We start from the raw sequence: 15,379 nt of genomic DNA, 5'->3' as shown, positions 1-15,379 counted from the left end.
ACTTTCACCAACAAGGGTGTGTTAAAAATTTCAAGTTCTGTCCTTCAAGTTCAATAAAGGCACACGTGGCTTTTTTTTCTTCAGGCTTGCAAAGAATACAACTGCTAGCAACAGGTCATATGAGACATTTTACAGGGCTTTTGTTTCTTTGATTTTCTTCTTCTTGGGATAAGCATTCGCCCCATGGATCAAAGGCATGGCTCTACCACCCAAGGACAGTATGTAGATGCATAGAGGGTTGGAAGTGGATTCCCTTGCTGTGGCAGGTTGCTGGGTAACCAGCCACAGCTGGGCAGGGCAGGTCTGCTTTGGCCATTTCCATTAAGGCTTCTCACTCCCGAATCGACCTTTCTGGTTTCCAGGTTCTGATGCCCTTCGGACCAGCCTAGGTGGCGCCTTGGGTCGGATGCCTTCGTTCATATGGTCGCCCCCCCGCACGGAGCCAAAGTGGCCTTTGGAGAGGAGGGGCTGGCAGAGCACGCCTGGGGCCTGTGGGCCCCCCTCTTTGCTGTGGGCAGCTGGGGAGCTGCAGGGCTGCCCTTGGCCGGAATCAGCATCTACCTCGTTCTTCCATTCCATTTTATAGGCCTGGGGGGCTTTCTTTGAGAACTGTTCTGGCAAGAAGCGCCTGGCTCGGGGCTGCAGATTGAGGACGGTGGTCCCGACGTCTGGATCTGAGTCACTGCTGTTGCCACCTGCCAGGGAGCAAAAGAAGGACAGCGTGGGCGGGCCTTTTAGGGAGAAGGTGTTAACAGGCGACTGGCCAATACATTCGTGGGTCTGGCACCTGCTGTGCCCTCCCTGGGGCTCTGGGGGTCGGGCAGGGAGGCCAGAGGGTACACCCCGACTCCAACTGAGTCCTGGGGTTGTACATAAGTCCCGTGAGCACGCGTGTCCACAAGTGTGTACTCTTGCTAATTCTGAAGAGCTTCCCATGTGCCAGCCACTGTCCTAAGCACTTTTAAATGCATTAACCTACTGAATCCTCATAATCACCCACTTTACATATGAAGTAACTGAGGTTCAAAAGATATTAGTAAGTGGTGGAGCTGGATGTCAAAACTGAGACCACCTGGCGGCAGCTGTGCGCTCACCTGCCCCATCCGAACGGCCCCAGGGGGCTCAGTTCAGTGTCTGGCACACGGTAAACAGATCAATAATTAGCTGCTATTATGAAGATTCTTGCCTTGATCTAGGATGTACAATCTCATGCACAGCTTTATTTCCTTTACATTTTCATAAAATGGTCAAAACACCAATATGGCTTGCAATCTACATAAAGATTACCATCAAATGAAGAGATATTAGTCGTCATGTCAAAGCTTTAATAATTATAGCCATAAGTCAATTATATAGTTGCCTTTATGAAAATATATTAAAATTATTATGAACATTTAAGTTAGAAATGTTGTAAGAATTATAGAATTAAATTTAAACCTTTGAAGACTGACAACTTTCTATTTACCCTTTCACCAACCACACACGGTGACATCTGCTTTTGCTATATCGCATAGAATCAAATAACTGATTGAATTACGTATAACGTGCACAGAACTCCATTCCAAAAGGATGCAACACTAATAAAAGGTCACCAAATTATTATTATAGATTTGCAAACAACTGAACTCATTGTCCTTAAAAAAGAAGAAGGAAAATTTTTCTATTTTATAAACACTAATAAATAAGTTTAAAGTCTTTTTGCTCCAGCTGTATTCAATACCTGCATTAGAAATATTCTTTTTCTTTTGTAGCTTTTCTGGAAGCTTTGTATTTTTTGGTAAGGATAAATATCGGGAGGTTGAGGTGGAAGCCTGTAAAAAAAAAAATAGAAAACCTTATTTAGATGACACATATGTCATTTATTGTATGTTACAGGCTTAGAATTCTATGTCAAACCTAACCCTGGTGTTAAAAATTAAAATTTTAGCTCTGGATTCCGAAACTACTGGGTGAGGAGCTGTAGGGATGGGGAATAAGTTTCCAATTAATAGTCATTTTATTTAAAATAGGTAAAACCTCTCCTAAAATATGGAAATCAGTACTACTAAGGAAAACAGAAATAAAGTGGGACCCTTAGGAACAAGGTATAAAAACCACCAGCTTTTCTTAAAGAAAAGCTACAGAAACACCCACTTATAAACGCATTACTAAAAAAGGCTTAGAACCTACATGGATAGGGAGAAAGAAATATGAAAAATGTAGCATGTTGTATTTCACAAATCTTGAAAATGACAGAACAGGAAGTATTACTATAGCTAACTTGCTGGCATTTCCAAAGCCACAGTCTCTAGTTTCTTTAACTTTTAATCAATGCTGCCACATTTCACATGTAAAAAAAAATAATATTGTTCACACATAACCGTTTTGGTCTCTGACAGCTCAGTATAGAACATTATTGAGAATGAGATGCACTGCCTGCTATGTTTGATCAATCAATCAGAATATCCTTTTAAAGTGGCTTCCTTATCTATGGCAATGCCCTGGACCAAGTAGAATGCTGAGCACCTGAGACTCCCCTGACGTGTGTGCGCGCACACACACACACACGGCCTCCTAGAAGTTTCCACACATGCACGCATGGCAGCCCCCCTTCAGGCTGCACCCTCTCCCTGGAAAGGTCAAACAAGACTCTCCAAATGAAGCCTGGCCCTTCCATTCAGTTTAAAACTGTATGACCCTTCCCCATCCTCCCAGTCTCCTTCCTCAGCCCTTTTAGGTTTATTTTGTCCACAGCACTTGCTGCGTCTAACATAACAGATAATTATTCTGTCCATTCCTGATGGCCTTCTCTCCCACTAGAATGTGAATTCCACAAGGGAAAAGAGCTCTGTCATTTTGTTCACCAACGTATTCCAAGTGCCTAGACAGTGTCTGGAAGGTGACAGGTGTCCGAGCAACGTCTGCAAAGACGTGATGATGAACTCCATCCCAGGATTCCTGTGAATCAGCCCCCCAAGGCCATCCTGGCTTTGCTGTTGGAAGCCTTCTGCGTCCCAGAGCCACGAAGCCCCCTTACCCTGTGCTCCCAATTCAAGCTGCTGTCCTTACGAATGCTTTCCCGAAGGCTGTGCCTTCGACGGATCAGGATCTCCTTGGCTTGCCTCTCACTTGTGTCGGCAGTCAGATTGTGTCGGTTGTAGGACAAAGTCTGAAATGAAAATACAAGCAACATTTTACAAAAATGATGATCACTGCCCGGAAATTCCAAAACTTTACTACATTTCTTTGGCTTTGCACCTCTGATAGGTACTTAACAATGAATGTGCACAGGGCAAAAACAAGAAGTATAGAAGTTAACATTCTTTCAAATCTTGAATGATTTCATGTTCTACCAAATCTCAATTTAAGGGTAACAGTAATTCCAAGTTATTTGTAGAGATATATGATATATCGGTGTCACAGAAGCCCTTAGAACTGTGCTGGGCACAGAGAAGTGCTCAATTGATACTACCTACTGTTATTAGCTATGATGAAGATGGTGATGGTGGTGGTCTTTTCTAAATGTGTCAGAGCAGGAGCTGTATTTTATTCATTTGTATCTGCAGGGAATATAGTGCTTTGTTCTATTCATAAATATATTCAATACATATATCCACACATGTATTCAATAACTATGTATTTGATTCAACCAAATAAAATCCTCTAAGAAAAAATAAGAATTCATGTTCTAATAAGAGTCGGTGAATACTTTTTTTTTCATTGAAGTGTGATCTTTATAAATGAGAAAACGATCGAATTCATCAAGCACCTTCGACTACCTTGAAGTACCCTGTCTGTATTTACCCATCAGTAGTGGCTGGGGAAAAACACAAGTCAACTTATACCTTCCCTATTGAATAGTAATTGCTAGTATAGAAACCAACCACTTTGGGCCACTTGGTGGCGCCATGACCCTCTATTAAGTCAAGAACATTTCTTTTCAAATTGAGAAAAGCTGCTGGCTCCCTCAGTAATGATCATGTCCTGGTATTTGAAGCCATACAATTTACAAACGAGGGCTGTCCAGGGCATAATATTTTTAGTTTTACAAGCTCTAGAGAAATCCACTTCCTAAAATAAATTGTATTTAGTAATTAAATTCATTTTTCTGATAGAAATAACGTGTACTTCTTGGGAATATCCTTATCCCCAGAACTATATCAGACCTAGCAGAGATAAACAGAAGTAACGCAGAACAGCACTCAGTTCCTGCCTTGAGGAACTGGCTATCTAGTTGGGCACTGAAAGCTAACAAAATAATACTAAATCATGAAAGGAAGTACTAAAACTACGTGGCATGTAGGAGCTCTAAGTGCTATCCCATTCAAAGACAGGTCTGGGAACAACATAGAGGGTGTTGGGGAAACCTTAAAAATTGGAGAATATGGATGGACTGACAGGAAGAAGTGGGACATTCCAAGTGGAGACACAGGGGAGAGCAACACAGTCCAAGGAATGAATTCAGACCTGTCCTCCGTGGGTGTCTGGGTGGCAGAGGAAGAGGTAGAAAGGGGAACTTGAAAATAGATCCCAAAGGCTGAAAGAATAGTTCGTTTAGCCTGAAAGCCACGACGGCTTTGTCTCATTTTAAATAGGAGGATGCTGCGTTAAATGGGGCTTGAGGAAAAGAATGGAGCAGCCGTAATGTCGGATGGAATGGGATGGTCTGTGCGGAGGCCAGCTAAGAAGCCACAGAAATGACCCTGATGTGAGCAACTGGGACCCCTGACAACTGCTGTGTCCCTGTGCCAGTTCACCTCACTGTGCCTCAGTTTCTTCATCTGTAAAATGGAGACAATAATAACACCACTTGTTAGAGGATTAAAAGAGGTAATACACACGATGCAGAGAAATGGGGCTTGGCAAACTGTATGCACTGTTAACTATTATTAGCAAACTATGAGAACAAGGTGTTAAAAATGGAAATGGTTTGAAGGAAGTGACTCAGAAGATACAGGAAAGGAAGAAACGATCACACTTCATGAACAACAAAGAAGGTTAAATACATTTTTTTTTTTTTTTTTTTTTTTTTTTGCCGTACGCAGGCCTCTCACTGTTGCGGCTCTCCCGTTGCGGAGCACAGGCTCCGGACACGCAGGCACAGCGGCCATGGCTCACGGGCCCAGCCACTCCGTGGCATGTGGGATCTTCCCGGACCAGGGCACGAACCCATGTCTCCTGCATCAGCAGGTGGACTCTCAACCACTGCGCCACCAGGGAAGCCCTAAATACATTTTTAAAAGGCTTCTAAGCAATAAAGCTATTTCATGAAAAAAAATTTTAAAGAGCAATCAATTGCTTTCTTCACCGTTAGATAACACACTTTTTTTTTTTTTTTTTTTTTTTTATCTCCAATCCTTTGGTAGCAGAACTCCCAGCTCCCTGGGTATCCAGCCTAGAGCCTTGACCAAGATGTCTGGGAGGAGGGTAGTGCCCTAAAAGGACAGACCCTGGGGTGGGTCTGAGGGAAGAAAGTGTCTGGTGTGGGGCCTGCTGAGGGTGCATGACGGTAGGACAATGGCCACTGTAACTGGACAGCATCTAATCTGAAGGCATATTTTTAGCCAAAGGCAAATACATATTTTGCTAAATAAATTATTCTTACTCGCTGACGGATCTGATAGAGATTTCTTGATAATATTTCTCGAATTTCATCCATTTCACCAGGTGTGAGCTTCCTTATTTTTTCTTCACGACAGTCACTGTGAAAGTTTAGAAAAAAATATTTTACTATCCAACATGTATCAAATTCATCAATTTTCTTTCTTAGAGATATATCATCATTTAAGAAGAAGAATCTTGGGACTTCCCTGGTGGCACAGTGGTTAAGAATCTGCCTGCCAATGCAGGGGACACAGGTTCGAGCCCTGGTCCAGGAAGATCCCACGTGCCGCAGAGAAACTAAGCCCATTGGCCACAACTACTGAGCCTGAGTTCTAGAGCTCACAAGCCACAACTACTGAGCCCACGCACGTAGAGCCCCGTGCTGTGCAACAAGAGAAGCCACCACAATGAGAAGCCCGCGCACCACAACAAAGAGTAGCCCCAGCTCGCTGCAACTAGAGAAAGCCCACGCGCAGCAACGAAGACCCAACGCAGCCAAAAATAAAATATTAATTAATTAATTTTTTTAAAAGAAGAAGAATCTTAAAGAATAACACTTAGGAATTATTCAATATTTTTAAATAATTCAAAAATCTAAAACATTAATTTCAGTGTCAAAATCATTCATACAATTTTAATCATGCACAAGTTTTTTCAGGGTCTATTCATGCAATTATTTAAGGAGGAAAGACCAGAGTAGCTTGCAATTCTATCACTTTATTATTTCTAATACTCCATAAATTAATATAGGATTTTTTTTCCAACAAAAACTTTAGCTGCATTTTGCTATAAGGGCCTATTCTTTTAAATAGCTCATTAGAAACATTTACAGAGACACCATTTATAATATGTATGTACATACAATTGATCCTCATTATTCAGGGATTCCGTATTTGCAAGCTCAACTACTTGCTAAAATTTATAAACACATTATCAGTACTCATCGCACTGTCCCAGTCATTCACAGACATGTGCAAAGTGGAGAAAAACTTGAGTCGTTGGGCATGCCCGTTCCCAAATGAGGCCAAACTCATCTGCCCCCTCGTCTCAGCTCCTCGTCTCAGCTCCCATGCTGTAAAAAAAAATGTCCTTTTCACAGCCTATTTAGTGCCATGTTTTTCACATTTTTGTGCTTTTTACTGGTGATCTTGCTGTTCTAAATGGTCCCCAAGTATAGCTCTGAAGTGCTGTCTAGTGTTCCTAAGTGCAAGAAGTTCCTAAGTTTTAACTCTACTTTTTCTGAAGGATATTTTAGCAGGATATGGAGCTCTAGGTTCAGTTACATTTTTTCAGAATTTTTGAAGCTACCAATGGTGTCCACTGGTTTTGCTGAAAAATCAGTTGCCAGGTGGTTTTTCTCTTTTGAAGAAAATAAGTCTCTTTTTCCCTCTGAGTATGTTTAAGATTTTCTCTTTGTATTTTTGACTTTTAGCAGTTTTACTAGCAGGTATCTCATTTGGTTCTCTCCCTATCTAATCTTCTTGGGGTTGTCACAGTTCATATCCTTTATCTATTTGGGGAAATTCTCAGTCATTATCTCTTAAAATATTGCTTCTACCAATTTCTCTCTCATCTCCTTCTGGAACTTTTCACTATATATATATGAAATTATCCCATATATTTCTCACTTTCTTTTTCATCTTTTTTTCACTCTGTTCTTCATTCTGGTTATTTCCTTCTGTCCTATCTTCCAATTAATCACTTCTCTCTTCAGCTGTGTCTAATCTGTTTTTATACCTATCAAATGAGATCCTAAATTTAGTTACTTTATTTTTAGCTCAAATATTCCACTTAGATATTTTTTGTTTATATAATCTCCATGAGGATGCCAAAAGTGCCAATGCCATTTTCTTTCCTTAAACATGTTATTATTTCTATTTTAAAGTCACTGTCTGGGGCTTCCCTGGTGGCGCAGTGTTTGAGCGTCCGCCTGCCAATTCAGGGGACGTGGGTTCGTGCCCCGGTCCGGGAGGATCCCACATGCCGCGGAGCAGCTGGGCCCGTGAGCCATGGCCGCTGAGCCTGCGCATCCGGAGCCTGTGCTCCACAACGGGAGAGGCCACAACAGAGGCTCGCATACCGCAAAAAAATAAAAAATAAAAAATAAATAAAGTCACTGTCTGATAAATCAATTATCTGAATCCCCTTTGTGCCTATTATCACTCTATGTTTTGTTGATCTTTTTCCCAATGTTTTCAGTCACATTTCCTTGTCTACTCATATGCTTGGTTATTTTGGATTGAGTGCTAGACATTATATTTTTAAAAAATCAGGGAGATAGTTTAACGCTCTTTACAATATTATTTCCTCCAGAGAAGATTTAAATTTACTTCTCTTGAGCAGCTGAGATAGAGGCAATCTCAGTCTCTGATGATTTAAACAATCATGAACTAAGATAATTCTAGGCTGGACTTCTTTCCTTTGAGGATTAAGGTGTAGGATTTTGAAGGAAAAACCTATAGCTGAGTACATACAAATGCTCCTCCTTCTTCATAGGTTCTGAATTCCCATTTTATTCTCTAAGACCAATTAGTCTGTCAGAACCTCTGTTTTAGCTTTTTAGAGTCTCAGATACATTCTCTGTATTCCAGAGAGAAAATGGCAACAAATACCAGTTCTATCCTCTTGAACTTCCCTCTTTTTTGACTCTTGGCCAAGAAATTCCTCACTGTAAGGGTACTCTCCAGCTTTCAAGCAGATATTTAAAATATATTTTGGGCAAAACATATTTTGTCCCTTTTCCTCTAGTTTTCTCAGAAGGTAGTTGGTCTGGCCCTCAGTTCATTATTGCCAGAAATATGACTCCCTATTGCCCCCCTTTTTTGCTTCTACCTTCCTCTAAAGAAAACATTTCAGGAGAGGTGGAATGGTCAATATGGCAATCATTTACCCAACTATGTAGCTATCCATTAATTTTGTTACCTACTTTCCCTAACCCTAAACGTTTGCCTTTACTGGCTTCTACCACTGGCTTCAAAATGAACTGTGAACAGAGGTAAAAGTGAGATTTCCTTCTTCTTTGACCACAAAGGCAATGGCTCCCTTTTGAGAAGCTGGATAGTTGAATTATTCCTTGCTGCAAGCACAAAAGGAACAGTGCATAAGAAAGATCATAAATTGTAAAGCTAGAGTAAACTTTAGGATCAAGTCTAGCCCCATTTTCTACTTGAAGAAACTCAACATCAGGGAAACAGATGGACCAGCTTAAGGTCACACAGTGAGTAATCTGCAGAGCTGGGACTATAAATCACTCTGCTCAAGCACCACTATTTCCAATTCAGTATAATGCCTTTATTTCTGAGCCATCCTGACCACTACCTTCTTTTTATTCTGGATTGTGTAAACTACCACAGTTTTTATAGGGGACTATAGTCCTAGTAAAAATAGTTTATATGGTTGGGTGTGATTTGGAGCTTCCTCTCTCATTTCAACCCTCCCATAGATAGCATTTTGATTTAGGTGACATTTAGCTTAAATGAGCTTCAGGCTCATCAGTGAAAGAAATCAGTGGAACCTGTAATCTGTCATTTTTGTGTAGAGGAGGAATGATGCTTACATGATAAACTCGTTTGCTAATTTGCTAACAGTATTGACTGTTCTGCTATGGATTTGCTGTAAGAGTCTGCTGTAAGACTTTTAAGTCTCTTTACATTCTGGGTCTTCATTTCCTCATTTTTAAAATTAGGGAGACAGACTAGGTCAATGCATCTCAATCCTGGATGCATATTAGAAACTTCCATAAGCTTATTATATACTTATAAATAAACCTATACCTGGGCCTCAACCCCAGAGATCCTGATTTTATTGGTCTGTGGTGGGGGGCGGCCCAGGCATACATGTTATTTAAATGCTCCTACAGTATTTCTAATGTACAGCCTGGGTTGAGAACCACTGCACGAGATGATCACTGATGTTCTTTCCAAGCCTTAAACTATGACTCTGCAAATAATGCATGAGGCAATAGCTTTGTAATTACATGCATATTTATAACTGCAAATTATAACACACCTTAAAATATTCCATTTCAAAATGCCTGCTAAAGAGGCTTTACTTTCAGAGCACACTGAATTGCCCAAAGCAAATATCATAAAGGCATAATCAGCCTAAACATGACAAAGTACTTTCTGACTAGTCCACTCTGCAGTAACACAACATGGTGTGATGTGACGTGACGGGACATAACATAATGGACACATTTCCAGGCTTTCACATTTTAACCAGAATCTTGCTCTGCTGTGAGGTCTTAAGGAATCATGTTAGGAAATAAGTCAAATTTGTTGTTATTACTGGTTTCACAAAACTATAAAGACATACTTAGTAATACCAACTTTCATTTGCAAAACAGGACTTACTTCAGAGATGCAAAAGAAGGGACAGTACTTATCATTCCCGTCTCTGCCATCTCAATGGCATGTTTTATTTCAAGCTTTTTATATAAAGACACAATGCTTGACTTGGGTTGGTTCTCCCGAATCAAAAGCCTCCGCAGGTACTTGTCATCAAACTTCTTAAACCTAGAAATAAAGAAAAGCAAAGCTTCGATTAACTAACATGCCACGGATTAAGAAGAAAAACCTGGTTTTACCAATAAAATCATTTCCACTACTCCCAGGGAAGAAACTTAGTAGCAGTGTTTAGTTAGTCTGATCATTCTATTTATTTTTATATGTGCATACCTGAATATATATGTATATGTAGAGCACATATTAGTATATTTCTGTATATAGCCACAACATACATATATCTAATATTCACTAACTATAGATTAAAATGCAGATATTTCTACATTTCCTATGTCTCTGCTTCCCCCTTCAGCAAAATTATTCAAAAATGTTGTTAATACTCCCTTTCTCCAATCGCTCTCCTCTGATTCTCTCTTGAACATTCACAGGTCAGGCTTTTGCCTCTAACTGTCCATTGAAGCTACTCATACTGGGGTCATCAGTGACCCCCACGAAATAAATCCAGTGGTCAACTTCTAGTCCTCACCTTTCCTGACCTCTCCTGCTTAAGACAGTGTCTTCCAGGACACCACACTCCCCTGGGTTCCCTCCTACCACTTTCTCAGCCTCTTGTGTTGGTTCTTTTCCTTCTTTCTGTCCTCTTATGTAGGAGTGGGTCCAGTCCTGGTCCCCTTCTCCACCTCTGCTCACTCTCCTGTCTTGTCCAGCCTCGTGGATTTTAGTAGCATCTCTATACCCAAAATTCCCAAATTTGTGTCTGCAACTCCAACCTCTCCCCCAAACCCCAGAAATGAGTGTCCAGCTCCCTGCTCAACATCACCACTTGGACATCTCATAGGCATCTCAAACCTGGTGTGCTCAAAAGGATCTTCTCCCAAGTCCTCCCCATCTCAGCTAGTGACAACCAGGTAAAAAACCCTGCTGTCATCTTTGATTCTCCTGATTCTCCCCTATTCCATGTTATGGCCTGAACTGTGTCCCCTTAAAAATTCATATGTTACAGTCCTAGTCCCCAGGACCTCGGAATGTGACTGTATTTAGATTAAGTTAAAATAAGGTCATTAGTGGGCCCGAATCTAATGACTGGTGTGTGTATTATAAGAGGAAATTCGAACACAGACACGTACAGGGGGAAGACCATGTGAAGAAGCAGTAAAAAGAAAGACACCACAAGCTAAGGAAAGAGACCTGGAGCAGACCCTCCCCTCACAGCCTTAGAAGGAACCAAATCTACTGACACTTTGCTCTTGGACGTCTAGCCCACAGAACTATGAGAAAATAAATTTCTATTTAAACCACCACCGTGTGGTACTTTGTTATAAGCAGCTCTAGCAAATACTCCACATCCATTCTATCAACAATTTCTGTTGGTTCCACCATTAAAATACACACAAAAATCAAACCATTTCTCACCATTTCTCCTGCCATCACCCTGGTCCCAGCATTATCATCTCTCAGTGGGTTCCTGCAACAGGGACCCAATTGGTCTCCCTGCTTCCACCACTGTGTTCCTATGGTCTATTCTCGACACAAGCCAGAGTGATCCTGTTAATATGTAAGTCAAACCACGCAATTCCTGACTTGAGTAAAAGTACAATGACCTGGAGGCCCTGCACCATTTGGACCTGCCCCTCTCAGTGCTGTGCTGCTCTAACTCAGGTCCAGCCTTTCTGAGGTCGTTCCTGTCCTGGAAATGTGCCAGTTCTGCTACCGCCTCCAGGCCCCTATACTTACTATTCCTTCTACTAGGAACACTGTTCCCCGCACACTTCCAGGGCTCGTTCACAGACCTTCTTTTTTTTTTTTTTTTTGGCGGTACGCGGGCCTCTCACTGCTGTGGCCTCTCCCGTTGTGGAGCACAGGCTCCAGACGCACAGGCTCAGCGGCCGTGGCTCACGGGCCCAGCCGCTCCACGGCATGTGGGATCTTCCCGGGGACCGGGACCCGTGTCCCCTGCATCAGCAGGTGGACTCCTAACCACTGCGCCACCAGGGGAGCCCCACAGACCTTCTTTAAGTCTTTCCTTGAAAGTCGTTTTCTCAAAAGAGCCTTTCCTATCCATCCCATTAGAATTGCATTCCCAGAACTCCCTATCCTACTTCCCAGACATATCATATTTTTCTCCATAGCAGTCATCACTTTCTAACAGGCTATATAATGTATTTATTTATTTTATTTTCTGTCTCCTAGCACTACAGTGATCCATATGGGCAGTTTTTTGTTTTGTTTGTTTGCTTTCCTGTCTCATCAGTGCCTAGAACAGTGCCAGGTGCACCGTAAGCACGTAGGCAGACTGGATCATCTGGTCCCAATTCCTCCCTGGATCCACACCCTGTAACATATCAAGCTGTTTGGCAATGTCCTTCCACCATGGCCGAGGTGCCCTGCTCTGTCCAGCTTCCTGCCACTGAGCTCAATAATGTCACCTGCTTTGGTCAATGGGCTATTAGCAGACACAATGATGAGAGCTATTAATGGGCTTGTTCACTGAAGCTCACTTCTTGTGCTGCCACATCGCCATGAGAAGGATGTGTACGTAGAGTGACTCCTTAGCCCCAGGACAAAGGTGGATGTCGCATGAGGCAGAGTTAAGTCACCCCACCTACACCAGAAAAGGCCAGCCAGGATCAGCTGATGACTGGCCAACCCTCTGAAGCAGGAGCAAGACCAGGCCAGATCAGCCAAGCCCAGCCCAGATCAGCTGACTCTCAGCCTCCTGACTCAAGTACTTTAATAACAGTGACTGTTCCTTTGAGGAGCTGAGTATTGGGTTGGTTTGTTACGTAACTGTTATGCCAATATTCAAGTGAATCAGCATGCAGTAAGTGTTGAGAAAAAAATTAATGTATCAGAGTGATCCCCATAAGCCCAAAGAGGTTTACAGGCATACCTGTGCTGTGAAAGGAAGCAGTGTTAACCCACATTCCTGGTGCTAGCCCTTTGTTCCAAATACTGGAGGGCTAAGAATAATTACAGATTCATCCTGAAAGGGCTTTGCTATTGACTGGCCACTGCACAAAACACTGGGTCTACTTTTTTCTAAGTCTATTTTGAATTTCATGTGAAGCTCATTGAACCAGGACACCTGGCAACAACACAACATCTTTTTAAACTATTATTATTATTATCATTAGTATTATTGTTTTAGCTTTTCACTAGAGATCCACAAAAGAATAAACATTAAAGACAATGACATCTGATCTATGTAGTATAGGAATTGTGCACTTTCTCTTCTTTTTTTAAAATTTATTTTTTTTATTTATTTATTTTTGGCTGCCTTGGGTCTTTGTTACTGTGCACGGGCTTTTCTCTAGCTGTGGCGAGCGGGGTCTACTCTTCACTGTGGTACGCGGGCTTCTCACTGTGATGGCTTCTCTTGTTGCGGAGCCCGGGCTCTAGGCGCACAGGCTTCAGTAGTTGTGGCTTGCGGGCTCTAGAGCGCGGGCTCAGCAGTTGTGGCGCACGGGCTTAGTTGCTCCGTGGCATGTGGGATCTTCCCGGACCAGGGCTTGAATCCATGTCCCCTGCCTTGGCAGGCAGATTCTTAACCAGTGCGCCACCAGGGAAGCCCAGTACACTTTCTTTCTTTGCTTCATTTCCATACCTTTCATGTGTGCCAAGCTACACATAGGTGGCTTCTTTCATTATCACTAGACAACTTTTGCCAAATGTGAGAAACTTCCCTACTGCATGACCCTTTCATTTCGTTCTCAAAGAATCAAATGACTCAAGAATTCTCTGGCAGAACCATTAAAAATCCACAATAAAAGGATTTCAGAGGAAAGATACCCAACACACCTAAAACAATCACTTGTTTTTTTATGCCATTTTTAGTAACATCAAGTTATGTACAGACCAGAAATGAGATAGGAGAACTGATTTTAAAAATGGCCTGTGCCAGCGCCAAATCCCTCCATAGTAACTTCTCTTCTCTACTTGCAACGTACAGTGTGATTGACAATCCAGGAAATTATTTGAAATTTACCTGGAAAACTTCATGCATGGAAATATGGAAGGGTCTATAAAATTATTGAATAAAGTACGTACACTGCAGAGAAAAATGTTAGGCATGTAACAATATTACCTTTCAGACATTTAGTATTGGGTTGGCCGAAAGGTTCATTCGGGTATTTCCATATGGAAAAACACAAACTTTTTGGCCAACCCAGTATTCATAGTCCAATTAGCCCGGTGCCTGTAGGTGTCTGCCTGGAACAGACTTACATATAAGGTGTCTCTGCCGGGAACACAGGATGGAGCCGGACTTTCTCTGACATTCAGTCCTTCACCTGAGTCCCAGACCAAACCACACGATCACAGCATTCACCTCTTCCATCACCTACCACTGCCCCAGGGCCTGGGGACCTGATTCTTACACCACGTCTTGGTGTCCCCCTGTAGAGGCAGAAGGAGTGGGATAAATCCTTAGTCCAATCTTCCCTCAGGAAAAGAACAAACTGTTCTGGGTTACCACGCTCACTTACCACTTCAGGAAAGGACTGACAGGATGCGAGAGAAAGAAAAGCGGTTGGGTTGAAAGGGAGACGGAAGATGGATAAAGGCTTGTCTGCGAAAACAACGGAGAACAAGAGGCAGAAAAGCCTGTATCACAGGCTTGGCGGAGACAAGGAAGGTCCCAGGGACGTAAAACAGGGTAACGTTGAAAGTTACGAGGCAGACAGCTAGGGTTCTCTGCTCTACCTCCTGCCTCCCAAAAAGTGAATACTGCCCAAGATAAACGGCCTTTTGTTTCATACTTTTAAAATGGAGATTTTAGTTTGCTTTATTTTATTACTATGTGCCCCCATCTGGCTAACTGGGTACTCTGTCCATACAAACAAAATATTTTTCCTTTAGTTATGAAGTCAGGCTAGATCCAAGGGGCCTTTCTACATTAGCAGACAATGTGGTCAGGCTTGTAAAGGTTGTGCCATCACTTATAGTCTCTGCAACTCATTATTTACCAATGTCACACACACACACACCTGTTTGCTGTGTGACTGTTTTGTTGACTTTATTATATTGCAAAATTTTAAAGGCCCAAGTCGATGGCTTGCACTTTTCATGAACTCCAGTATCATGTCAGAACGTGCAAGCAAACAATAAGCACTCAAAAATGCACTTATGTTCAATTACATAAATTGGTAGGTTGGTCAACTTCAACAGTGGGGAAAATCTGTCAGCAAGTTAGAAAAGAAAAAACAAGAGGGTGATAAGGATCCACCAAGTACAGTTTGGAGCCTGTCCCTCTCTCTTCAGGGACCAGCTGAAATGCACGCCTTCAAAAGGCTTTCCCGGCCAGTGATGCACCGGTGAATGTTAACAAATTACTT

General features: G+C 42.1%; 1 protein-coding gene across 1 annotated transcript in view; it reads right to left on the bottom strand.

Annotated features, from left to right (window-relative positions):
- Nucleotides 1-321: 321 nt before the first annotated feature.
- SLC9A2 (solute carrier family 9 member A2) overlaps nt 322-15,379 on the bottom strand; it is a gene marked incomplete at both ends in the record, with an annotated part of 85,611 nt that continues 70,553 nt past the window's right edge. Inside the window, 5 exons of the mRNA XM_082642679.1 lie at nt 322-695; nt 1,721-1,811; nt 3,017-3,148; nt 5,585-5,681; nt 9,936-10,129. Coding sequence (XP_082498805.1) covers nt 322-695; nt 1,721-1,811; nt 3,017-3,148; nt 5,585-5,681; nt 9,936-10,129 — 888 coding nt within the window. The remainder of the gene's footprint in view (nt 696-1,720; nt 1,812-3,016; nt 3,149-5,584; nt 5,682-9,935; nt 10,130-15,379) is intronic.

This window comes from Mesoplodon mirus (assembly GCF_964341445.2).
Source record: "Mesoplodon mirus genome assembly, chromosome: 14".
NCBI classification, from domain to species: Eukaryota; Metazoa; Chordata; class Mammalia; order Artiodactyla; family Ziphiidae; genus Mesoplodon; species Mesoplodon mirus.
The sequence above is the reverse complement of the archived record's forward strand: the minus strand, read 5'-3'. Positions and strand labels throughout refer to the sequence as shown.